This window comes from Triticum aestivum, chromosome 1B (assembly GCF_018294505.1).
Source record: "Triticum aestivum cultivar Chinese Spring chromosome 1B, IWGSC CS RefSeq v2.1, whole genome shotgun sequence".
NCBI lineage: Eukaryota > Viridiplantae > Streptophyta > Magnoliopsida > Poales > Poaceae > Triticum > Triticum aestivum.
Genome location: NC_057795.1, coordinates 111,520,829 through 111,533,334, shown reverse-complemented (window position 1 = coordinate 111,533,334; position 12,506 = coordinate 111,520,829). Strand labels below are relative to the sequence as shown.

Genomic DNA, 12,506 nt, shown 5'->3' with positions numbered 1-12,506 from the left:
CATAGTTCTCAATGTAATTTTATTTATTGTGGCATGAATGTTCAGATCCAAATGATTCAAAATAAAAGTTCATATTGACATAAGAAATAGTAATATTTCAAGCATACTAATTAAAATAATCATGTCTTCTCAAAATATCATGGCTAAAGAAAGTTCATCCCTACAAAATCATATAGTTAGGTCTTGCTTCGTTTTCGTCACACAAAAATGCTCCCCTCTTACACACCCCCGATGACAAGCCAAGCAATTGTTTCGTACTTAAATAATCTCAAAAAAATTCAACTTTCACGCAATACATGAGTGTGAGCCATGGATATAGCACTATGGGTGGAATATAATATGATGATGGAGGTTGTGTGGAGAAGACAAAAAAAGAAGAAAGTCTCACATTGACGAGGATAATCAGCGGGCTATGGAGATGCCCATCAAATGATGTCAACATGAGGAGTAGGGATTGCCATGCAACGGATGCACTATAGCTATAAATGTATGAAAGCTCAACAAAAGAAACTAGTGGGTGTGCATCCAACTTGCTTGCTCATGAAGACCTTGGGCATTTTGAGGAAGCCCATCGTAGGAATATACAAGCCAAGTTCTATAATGAATAATTCCCACTAGTATATGAAAGTGATAACGTATGAGACTCTCTATATGCAAAACATGGTGCTACTTTGAAGCACAAGTGTGGAAAATGATAGTAACATTGCCCCCCTTTTTTATTTTCTTTTTTTTTGGGCCTTTTTTATTTGGCCTTTCTTTTTTTTGTTTGGACTTTTTTTATTTGGCCTTTTTTTTATTTGGGTACAATGCTCTAATAATGATGATCATCACACTTCTATTTATTTACAACTCGTGCATTACAACTCAATACTAGAACAAGATATGACTCTATATGAATACCTCCGGCAGTGTACCGGGATGGGCATTGAATCAAGAGTGACATGTATGAAAAATTATGCAAGGTGGCTTTGCCACAAATACGATGTCAACTACATGATCATGCAAGGCAATATGACAATAGTGATGCATGTCATGATGATGAACGGAATGGTGGAAAGTTGCATGGCAATATATCTCGGAATGGCTATGGAAATGCCATAATAGGTAGGTATGGTGGCGGTTTTGAGGAAGATATAAGGAGGTTTATATGTGATAGAGCGTATCGTATCACGGGGTTTGGATGCACCGGCGAAGTTTGCACCAACTCTCAAGGTGAGAAAGGGCAATACACGATACCGAAGAGGTTAGCAATGATGGAAGGTTGAGAGTGCGCATAATCCATGGACTCAACATTAGTCAAAAAGAACTCATATACTTATTGCAAAAATCTACAAGTCATCAAAAACAAAGCACTATGCGCATGCTTCTAGGGGGATAGATTGGTAGGAAAAGACCATCGCTCGTCCCCGACCGTCACTCATAAGGATGCACAATCTAAGAACACCTCATGTTTCAAATTTGTTACACAACTTTTATCATACGTGCATGCTACGGGACTTGCTAACTTCAACACAAGCATTCTTTAAATTCATAATCACCCAACTAGCATGACTCTAATATCAGTACCTCCATATCTCAAAATAATTATCAAGTATCAAATTGATCATAGCATCCAATTCACTTCCTATGATAGTTTTTATTATACCCAACTTGGATGCCCATCATTCTAGGACCAATTTTATAACCATAGCAAATACCATGATGTTCTAAGAGACTCTCAAAATAAAATAAGTGAGGCATGAGAGATTAATAATTTTTACAAAATTAAGCCACCGCCGTGCTCTAAAAGATATAAGTGAAGCACTAGAGCAAAAACTATCTAGCTCAAAAGATATACGTGAAGCACATAGAGTATTTTAATAAATTCCAATCAAGTGGGTTTCTTCCAAAAGGTGTGTACAGCAAGGATGATTGTGGTAAACTAAAAAACAAAGACTAATATCATACAAGAAGCTCCAAGCAAAACACATAGCATGTGGCGAATAAAAATATAGCTCCAAGTAAAGTTACTGATAGACGAAGACGAAAGAGGGGATGCCTTCCGGGGCATCCCCAAGCTTAGGCTTTTGGTTATCCTTGAATATCTTGGGGTGCCATGGGCATCCCCAAGCTTAGGCTCTTGCCACTCCTTATTCCATAGTCCATCAAATCTTTATCCACAACTTGAAACTTCACAACACAAAACTCAAAAAGAAATCTCATAAGCTTCATTAGTGCAAGAAAGAAAAAACCACCACATAAGGTACTGTAATGAACTCATTATTTATTTATATTGGTGTTAAACCTACTGTATTTCAACTTCTCTATGGTTCATACCCCTACATACTAGGCATAGATGCATCAAATTAAGAAAACAACACACGAAAAAACAGAATCTGTCAAAAAACAGAACAGTCTGTAGCAGTCTGTAACTTTGGAATACTTCTGGAACTCTAAAAATTCTACCAAAATAGGACGTCCTTGGCAACTTGTCTATTGATCTACAACTAAAGGAATCAACGCAGAAGCACGTTTATGTCATTTATTGAATTTTTTCTCGTGAGCGCAAAGTTTCTGTTTTTCAGCAGAATCAAATTAACTCTTACCATAGGTTATCCCATAGGTTTTACTTGGCACACACACTAATTGAAACATGAAAACACATTTAAACAGAAAGTAGATGAAAAATTTATTACTAAACAGAAGCAAAAACAAAAATAAAAATAAAATTGGGTTGCCTCCCAACTAGCGCTATCGTTTAACGCCCCTAGCTAGGCATAAAAGCGAGGGTAGATCTAAGTAGTGCCATCTTTAATTTTCAGTTTTTAGCGGGGTTATGCTCGAATCCGGGAGGTTCTTTACGTTTCCCTTTATACTCGGAAATTTTTAGATCTAAAGAATCCAACCACTTATTGCAAAGAGTAATCAACATATTCATGCGGTGAAGATTCCCGCTAACACTCTTAAGAGGTTCAAGAGACTTTTGTAAGATTTTTGTTACTTCGCAAATCTTTTCAAACACTTGTGTTTCTTCTTGGGTAGGATGTGGCCCCCCTTTTTGAGGTAGTGTTCCCACTATTCGCTCTATAATTTCATGCGCAATACTGGGATCAATTTCAATAAAATTTCCTTTGGTAATGCAATCCAAGAGTTGTCTATGGGACATATTTAGACCAACATAAAAATTGTGAAGTAAAATTCTAAAATTCACCTCTAGGGTGCAATTACGATAAGATTCCTTCATACTATACCAAGCATCTTTTAAGTTTTCTCCTTGCCTTTGCTTGAAGTGAAGAACTTCAAACTCGGGAGACATAGGAGCGGATAAGGGACTAGCCATAACGACCAGATAAATGATCTAACACATGAGCACACAAAAGGCAAGCGAAAGAGAGAGGAGATTGGGAAAGAGAGGGCGAATAAAATGGAAAAGGTGAAGTGGGGGAGAGGAAAACGAGAGGCAAATGGCTAATAATATAAGTACAAGGGAGATGAGTTTGTGATGGGTACTTGGTATGTCTTGACTTGAGCGAAGACCTCCCCGGCAACGGCGCCAGAAATCCTTCTTGCTACGTCCTGAGCTTGTGTTGGTTTTCCTTGAAGAGGAAAGGGTGATGCAGCAATAGTAGTGTAAGTATTTCCCTCAGTTTTTGAGAATCAAGGTATCAATCCAGTAGGAGGCTCCTCACAAGTTCCACGCACCTACACAAACAAACAAGAACTCGCAACCAACGCAATAATGAGGTTGTCAATCCTTTCACGGCCACTTGCGAAAGTGAGATCTGATAGAGATAATATGATAAGATAAATATATTTTTGGTATCTTATGGTATAGATTTGAAAAGTAAAGATGCAAATAAAAGTATATTGAAAGCTTATATGATAAGAGATAGACCCGGGGGCCATAGGTTTCACTAGTAGCTTCTCTCAAGATAGCATAATTATTATGGTGGGTGAACAAATTACTATCGAGCAATTGATAGAAAAGCGAATAATTATGAGATTATCTAGGCATGATCATGTATATAGGCATCACGTCTGTGACAAGTAGATCGAAACGATTCTGCATCTACTACTATTACTCCACACATCGACCGCTATCCAGCATGCATCTAGAGTATTAAGTTCATAAAGAATAGAGTAACGCATTAAGAAAGATGGCATGATGTAGAGGGATAAACTCATGCAATATGATATAAACCCATCTTTTTATCCTCGATGGCAACAATACAATACGTGCCTTGCTGCCCCTGCTGTCACTGGGAAAGGACACCGCAAGATTGAACCCAAAGCTGAGCACTTCTCCCATTGCAAGAAAGATCAATCTAGTAGGCCAAACCAAACTAATAATTCAAAGAGACTTGCAAAGATAACTTAATCATACAAAAAGAATTCAGAGGAGATTCAAATATTTCTCATAGATAAACTTGATCATAAACCCACAATTCATCGGATCTCGACAAACACACCGCAAAAAGAGTTACATCTAATAGATCTCCAAGAAGATCAAGGAGAACTTTGTATTGAGATTCAAAGAGAGAGAAGAAGCCATCTAGCTAATAACTATGGACCCGAAGGTCTGTGGTAAACTACCCACAACTCATCGGAGAGGCCTTGGAGATGATGTAAAGGCCCTCCGTGATCGATTCCCCCTCCGGCGGAGTGCCGGCGAAGGCTCCAAGATGGGATCTCGCAGATACAGAAGGTTACGGCGGTGGAACTAGGTTTTCATGGTTGCTTATGATGTTTTCAGGGTACATGGGTATATGTAGGAGGAAGGAGTACGTCGGTGGACGCCCGAGGGGCCTATGAGGGTGGGGGGCGCTCCCACCTGTAGGGGCGTGTCGGGCACCCTCGTGGCCTCCTGCTTTGTTTCTTGACTTCCACTCCAAGTCCTCTGGATCAGTTTGTTCCAAAAAGATCGCTCCCGAAGATTTCATTCCGTTTGGACTCTGTTTGATATTCCTTTTCTTCGAAACACTGAAATAGGCAAAAAAACAACAATTCGGGTTGGGCCACCGGTTAGTAGGTTAGTCCCAAAAATGATATAAAAGTGTAAAGTAAAGCCCATAAACATCCAAAATGGGTAATATAATAGCATGAAATAATCAAAAATTATAGATACGTTGGAGATGTATCAGGTAACGTGGGAGTGGGCGGCATAGTTGGGCGGATGTGCAGGCCCCGGCAGCTGGCAGAGTCGCCGGAAAAATTGGGCGGCGACGTCAACGGCGAAGGAGGATGGCGAGGGTTGCTATTGGATGGGGGAGGGCAATGTGACACAGACCAGCGGGCCCGGGGGAGGAGTGGGCGAGCGTGCGCGTGTCCGTGCGTGTCCGCGTCGACGCAGATCCGGTTCAAAATTGGGCCGGGCATGGGTCGCCCGCGGACGAAAAACGGACGAGCGTATGTTTGAGTCGGCGCGTTGGGTCGTTTTTTGTGTCCGCACCGACCCAAACGGACGGCGACGGACGAAATGGGTCGCCCTGTTGGAGTTGCTCTTACATTCTTATATATCTTGTGTTTTCTTTATGTTGCTTTGCATTTACATTGTTCAGATATCCTTTTAGGCATTGCAATCTAAGTATACGCCTCGTCAATTAGCTAACGATAGACTTGCTTTTAGTTCTTAGAGATAATATAGATAAGAGTGCTATATGTTGTATAGTTTCAAGTTTATGGGCCCCAAGTTTGCTAGCTATATATAAAATTTCTTTTGTGAAGAAGTTATATTTAAAGTTATGTATTGTGGGTAAATTTTTAGTCCTAGTCACCCTCTTATTATCTTGGGATTTTTTGAGGACTTATTATCTTGGGATAAGTGCCAACTCAAACTAAATATAGTTTCACTACTCTAAAAGAAAACCTTTTAAAATCATAAATTTAGTTTTGGATATACATGACATGAGAACTGACCACATACATATTGTTTATCCTTTTCAATCACGAAGTGCAACCTGGTCTAGCAGTTATCCCACCAATTCGGCGACGATACATGTTCGAACTGCATTTTCCCCTTTTTCGTTTAGATTCCAAATTTAGTTTAATTTGTATGGTCCGGCATAGAAGATATATAATAGGTAAATAGTTGTGCATGGTAAACCTCCAGCGTCCTTGGTCTGGTGGCTATCTATTCGAGTTTCTTGCATGTAGAACGTGGGATCAAATCTCACTAGCTACAGTGCGGGGCGTCGTCCCCAGGTTCGGTTTTCGGCGCCGATGTATTGACGGAGCAATCGTCGGTGCGCCATCGAAATAATGTCCCCCAGCTCTGGCTCCGGCTCGTCGGCGTTGTGGCAGATGCTGGCGAGGGGCTTGTGGGGTCCTGCCTTTTGGCACGATGGTGGTCTGGCTCGTCGGCCTTCTCCAGCGGTGCCGGCTCTTCGCGCAAGGACAAGGGCGGCTTAGTCTGTCAAGGCTGGTGGCTTGTGGGAGGGGGATCCGGTCATCTCTTTCGAGCTGATTTGGCATCGTCCCCGGATCCGGTGCAGGAGCAGCTTGGGGAGCGTCCCCGGCATGGGGATCGCCTCCGACCGATGTCTGATTTGGTTTTAGATCCGATTTGCTGGAATCGGTGGATGATGCGGTTCATTAACGCCTATGTGGCAAGGAGCTTCTCCTGCTCCAGGTTTGCTCAAGATTTGGCGTCTGCTCCAGTGATTCATCGTCAACAGGGATTTGGGGCGCGGAGCATGCAATTCCGAGGAAGGTCTCCATGGACTATTTTCCCTATGTATGGGGCTTTGTTTTCTGGCTGCGACAACACCGCCTGTATCCTTTGTGTCTTTCTGTATCTGTATTCGTACGTGTATTCGCATGACTGTGCTGTTTTCCTACTCGTATGAATACAAGTAACGTATGCCTTCGGGTGTACGGTTTCAAAAAAAAAATCTCACTAGCTACACTTTTTTCACTTTATTTGAGCAATTTTGAATGTAAATAAATAAAACGTAAAGGAGTTGTCTGCGAAAAATGTTTCTAGCCACTGACAGGTGGCCCTAAGAGATGCCGGCTCTCCATGTGTGCATGTCATAATATAGTTGAAAGCATCGTATTTGCACGCTGACGACAAGTTAAGTGACTATAATTTTATATTATGAAAGTTTTAGAACCAAACAGAACATCGAACACAAGTTCTATGACTTTCAGTGGTATTACCTGTATATAATATATGGCATCTGAACTTTTTGGAAAAAATGTTATAACCCAAAGCAAATGCCAAACACACCACGAATGGCGGTGACACAAATTTTATTCTTCTTCGCTGGACGGTAAGCAGATTAGCACCGGCTTAATAAACCTGAATATATAACCACACCACAGGATGAAGTATTCCTGTCTTCTCTCTCGTTTTGTTTGTAAAATTGCCAGTTTTGACTCGGAGCGGCGCGACGAAGCCATTTCTTTGCTTTACAAGAACGAACATGGTCAAAATGGACAGCTAATAAACCATAACACGCCTTTGTTTTTTTTACTTGAGCTTCCTTCCTCGCTCGCCACACCTTCACAGTAAAAATGTTATTTATTCTGTTGGGCTGGCTTCAGGATTAAGGTAATCCAAACACCGAGCAAACCCCACACCACACACAACCGCAACCACACACACGGAAACACCAAGTGGCGAGCTCGGAGAGGATTATTGATTCAGAGCTATAAATACGCCCCCTTCCACTTTCCAATTCGCATCGTCATCCTACACGCGTACCACGCCTCCGACCCGATTCACCACCAGCGAGTCCCTCTCCGGGCAACAGCGGGCTGCAGATGGGGGCGACGGGGGACGCGGAAGGGGCGGCGGCGGGGTGCCGCGCGCGGGCGGCGCTGCTGGGCGCGTACGAGCTGGGCCGCACGCTCGGGGAAGGCAACTTCGGCAAGGTGAAGCAGGCGCGGCACCGCGCCACCGGGGAGCACTTCGCCGTGAAGATCCTGGACCGCGGCAGGGTGCTCTCCCTCCCCGGCGCCGACGACCAGGTCCGCAGGGAGATCGCCACGCTCACCATGCTCGCGCACCCCAACGTCGTCCGCCTCCACGAGGTAATTAGTACTAATCGTGATCTCCGCTCCTGTTGCTACCCCTCCGGCCTCCGCTCGTGGTCTCAACTGCCCTGCTCGTTTGATTGATTTGATTCCATTTCCCTGTGATCGTTCAGTCGATTCGTTGACGAATTAGCCGCGTGCGATGTATGTTTTGCTGCCCGCTGCCTCCCCTAGATCAGATGTATGTATCCTTCGTAAATTTGAGGAAAAGGCGAGCCGGGTTACAAACATTGATCGGATAGGCGTTCATTATATCTAAACATCTTGATGACTGGGAAGAATCGCGCTACAAATTATCAACCTGAGATTCCTTAAAGAAATGGCACTTGGAAGTGGAGATTGCGAGCATCATCGTAATGCTTATCCATATATGTTCTCGTATATAATTGTTGGAGGGATTCTGCATTGGATTATTAGTTCTTATTAGTGTGTTATATACACGTAGGACACTAAACCTACCACGTGCTGTTGGTCCAGTTGTCTCCAACTGCATGTTCTCCGTACGTTGGCACACCCTCAGACATGGGCTGGTGGGCCCACAAAGGCAGATTTCCATTTAGCAGCGTGCGATGTATACTGTGCTGCGCTGCTGCCTCTCTCCTGGTTGTGGACTCATATTATCCCTTTTTTTGACGTACATATCACCGTTTGTTAATTTACCCATTATTTTGTGGAATTGTTTGTTAAAATTGAGGGAGAGAATACTTAGAAAGACCTCATCGAGCTGGGTTACAAAACATTGACCGGATAGGAGTTCATTTTGCTTTTTGCGGGAGGATAGGGGTTTATATCTAAACATGATGACCTGGAACAATCAATCATATGCTGCAATCATCGAAAAATGACAGCTTATTAAGGAGAGTGATGTGTCCACCCCAGAGCAAGGGAGGCTCAAACTCGGGCAGGTGACAACTCGGGTGGGTGACAACTTATTGTCACGTCCACCATCCGGGGACCTGGGCATGCGACCGGTCCGCATCACAATACAATTATCAACCGCAGATTCCTTAAAAAATGGTACTCCTGCTTGGCGATGGAGATTGCAAGTTTGCAAGAATCATCATAAGTGTTTATCTATATATGTCTTCAAAGATTCATAGAAACACTTATCTATAATTGTGGGGGTTCTCTTTTGAATATTATAGTAGGGTGGGCTAATAGCCTGCAGTTCATTGCGCGTTACAGGTAGAGATCATTAGCGTGTAGTGGCATGTGGAGTTGGTCCAGTTGGCCGGATCTAGTTCTAGTTGCATAATCTTTGCTCCTTGGTCAACCCTCAAGACATGGGCTAGTGGTCCCACAGAGGCAGATTCAGCTCCATGCCACGCACTTCTCCATGCTAAGATTAATCCTTGATTTGGACTGCATGTGACGCGTCGCCGTCAAGGATCCAATAATGCCGACCAGCTGCTGGCAGCCCCGTCCTTATCCTCATCTTATTTTCTACTACTATGCAATGATCTTTGTCTTCTGTGAAATAGAATTGAAATGGAATTGTTTTAGGTCTAAGTGTCTAACTCATGGTGCACATGAGCATATGAATTCGCTCACGTCGGTCGTTTAAGTAACATCATTGTCGTATTATTAATCCTGTGATTGTTTTAACTCTTGGTTTTAGGTTGCTGCTAGCAAAACAAAGATCTATATGGTGCTTGAGTTTGTCAATGGAGGCGAACTTTTTGACAGGATTGTAAGCCCGTATAACTTTTGTTTTCAGTTGTCTAAAAACCTTCCTTTGCACTATAAAATTCTCTGTCATGTACATTTGTTAGTTCTAACACTTCAAGTTGATTTCCTTCCTACAAATAAAAGGCAATAAAGAGAAAACTATCTGAACGAGAAGGAAGGAGGCTTTTTCAGCAGCTAATTGACGGTGTGAGCTATTGCCATGAAAAGGGTGTCTACCACAGAGACCTCAAGGTACTGACGACTGAAGTATTTTTTTTAAGCATCATATACTTCGCGAGATAACCAATACGACTCGATTGTTCTGTTTTCTCCTGATTTATCCCACTGTTACATGTTACAGCCTGAAAATGTTCTTATTGATCGGAAAGGCAAAATCAAGATATCTGATTTTGGTCTCAGTGCTTTACCACAACATCTTGGGGTATGACAGAAATTTATCACACAATTTGTTTGTATTGATTTTTTATTAATATTTTTTGCGAGGATATTTTCATTTCATTGAATTTAATATCAGCAACTTTTTAGAATGATGGATTGCTGCATACAACCTGTGGTAGCCCCAACTATATTGCTCCTGAGGTAAACGACTGGCCACCTTCAGATCAATTATCTGGTTAACTGTATATTTGCTAATTCTTGTGCCAAATATATCCAGGTTCTGCAGAACAGAGGTTACGACGGATCATTGTCGGATATCTGGTCTTGTGGAGTAATTCTTTACATAATGCTTGTAGGACACCTTCCGTTTGATGACCGAAATATGGTTGTTCTTTATCAGAAGGTAGACCTTTGATAAAAAAAGAAAAAAAGTGTTATTTAGTGTCCTTTGCTGATAGTTCTCTCAAGCGATTCCAATGATACTACTGTTATCTGGTTGTGTGTAGATTTTCAAGGGTGACACTCAGATCCCGGAGTGGCTTTCGCCCGGTGCACAAAACCTTCTTAAGAGGATTCTTGAACCAAATCCGATGAAGAGGATCAACATGGCAGAGATCAAACTACACGAATGGTTTCAGAAAGACTATATTCCTGTTGCTCCATATGATGACGATGATGAAGATGTACGGCTTGGTGCAATTCTACCTATCAAAGAGGTATGGCAAGATGACACAAACTGTATGATGCTGAAGACCAATTTATGTCCTAATATAGGCATCATGTGTTCCGTATCTCTAGCTGCTGATCGGTGAATTTTTGTTTCCATTTTTTATCCTGAAGCAAATTAGTGAAGCTCACGGGGACAAGAGTATTCATCAAATGAACGCTTTTCAGCTGATCGGAATGGCATCTTCCCTCGATCTTTCAGGTTTATTTGAAGAAGAGGTATGCACAAACATTTTCCAGTGCCTCCCTTGTTGTATTCAGAGTGATTTGGTTTGCAAAGCTGGGAAGAAAAATCATATGCATAGCTTCTGAAGATAAACATTTCATATTCTTAGATCAAGATGATCACTGAATGCTGCCACTGCGGTCTTATACAACAACTCATCTGATCCAGCTGAATTTGTTGCAGGGAGTGTCCCAGAGAAAGATCAGGTTCACATCAGCACATCCACCGAAGGATTTGTTCGACAAGATTGAAGTGTCCGCGACGCAGTCAGGGTTCCATGTTCAGAGAGCGCATAGCAAGGTGAGCAGAAGCTTCTCATTGTAAAGGTTTTTCAGCATCACATGATTGAGTACAAGTTCTGAAGGAACTGAAAATGATGTACCATGTTATATTTCAGCTCAAAATAACGGGCAATTGCAATGGACCGAACAACCCCACACCATTCTTAGTCTGTGCCGAGGTATAATTCAGCGAGCTGAACCTTTCTTCGGTGAAACGCGTGGGAAGGGTAACCAATGGGTATCAACTGCTAACAGCTGTGTTGCTGTTATTTTTCTTGTCCCAGGTGTTTGAGCTTGGCCCCTCTCTGCATGTTGTGGAGCTTAGGAAGTCCCATGGTGACACTGCAGTGTACAGACAGGTACACAAGAGCGCTAACTGAATTTGCCACTACTACAACTTCACTCTACACATCTTCAGTGCTGGTGCTTAGTGAGTGAATGACTTAACGATGTTTCTTTCTTGGAATGTATTTTGCAGCTCTACGATAGGATCTCGAGTGATCTTGGGATTGATAAGATTTTTGGGATGGGGTCGCTCTTCGGCGACAACCTCCCGAGCTTTGACAGCAGAGCCGCAACACCACTGGTTGCCTTGTGATGAGTGCTGTGCTGTAGATACCCCAACTGACATGATGTAGGACGCTAGGATCATAGCTGTTTATTGATTGGAAATGATGATGATGATGTAAGGATTAGGATCTCACTGTGTACAGAACTGCATACAGATAGTCGAGTGGTGAAACTGACTATCATCCTCAGCTGAAGGGGTGTGATAGCGGCACAAAAATGGTTCAGCGATGTAATAATTTTTTGCGCGAAAAGGCCAAAGGCCTTATATTAAAGTCGACCAACCTTTGCAAGGACATCTTTACATAAATGAAAAATTGCACGCAATCTTCCTTCTGCACTTGCCATGAGGGAAGCTCGATACCCCTCTAGACATTCCAAACACCATGAGAGTTAGTGAAACGTTGTTGACGCAACGGACTGGAAGTTGCCTGTCGGAGCGTGAAGATGTTGACAACTACAATCTGGGAAATAAACTGTCGCCCTAGAGAAGAAGGCAATTAACATGGTTGGATGACCACCCCAGATCTAGCCAAATAGATACGAGGAGACATAACCTCGTAACCTCCTTGACAATGCTCAAACTGGTCGAATATTGCCGGTTAGAGGAGGAGCTAGAGGGC

At 42.6% G+C, this 12,506-nt stretch overlaps 1 protein-coding gene across 1 annotated transcript; it reads left to right on the top strand.

Annotated features, from left to right (window-relative positions):
* Positions 1-7,652: 7,652 nt before the first annotated feature.
* On the top strand, positions 7,653-12,179 carry LOC123110850 (CBL-interacting protein kinase 17). The gene is made up of 12 exons (XM_044531474.1): positions 7,653-8,013; positions 9,635-9,706; positions 9,829-9,936; positions 10,046-10,126; positions 10,231-10,284; positions 10,361-10,486; positions 10,590-10,799; positions 10,924-11,028; positions 11,219-11,335; positions 11,433-11,495; positions 11,601-11,675; positions 11,795-12,179. Exons 1-12 carry the CDS (start codon positions 7,744-7,746, stop codon positions 11,912-11,914), a joined length of 1,401 nt encoding a protein of 466 aa, XP_044387409.1. The 5' UTR covers positions 7,653-7,743; the 3' UTR covers positions 11,915-12,179.
* The last annotated feature ends 327 nt before the right edge of the window (positions 12,180-12,506 follow it).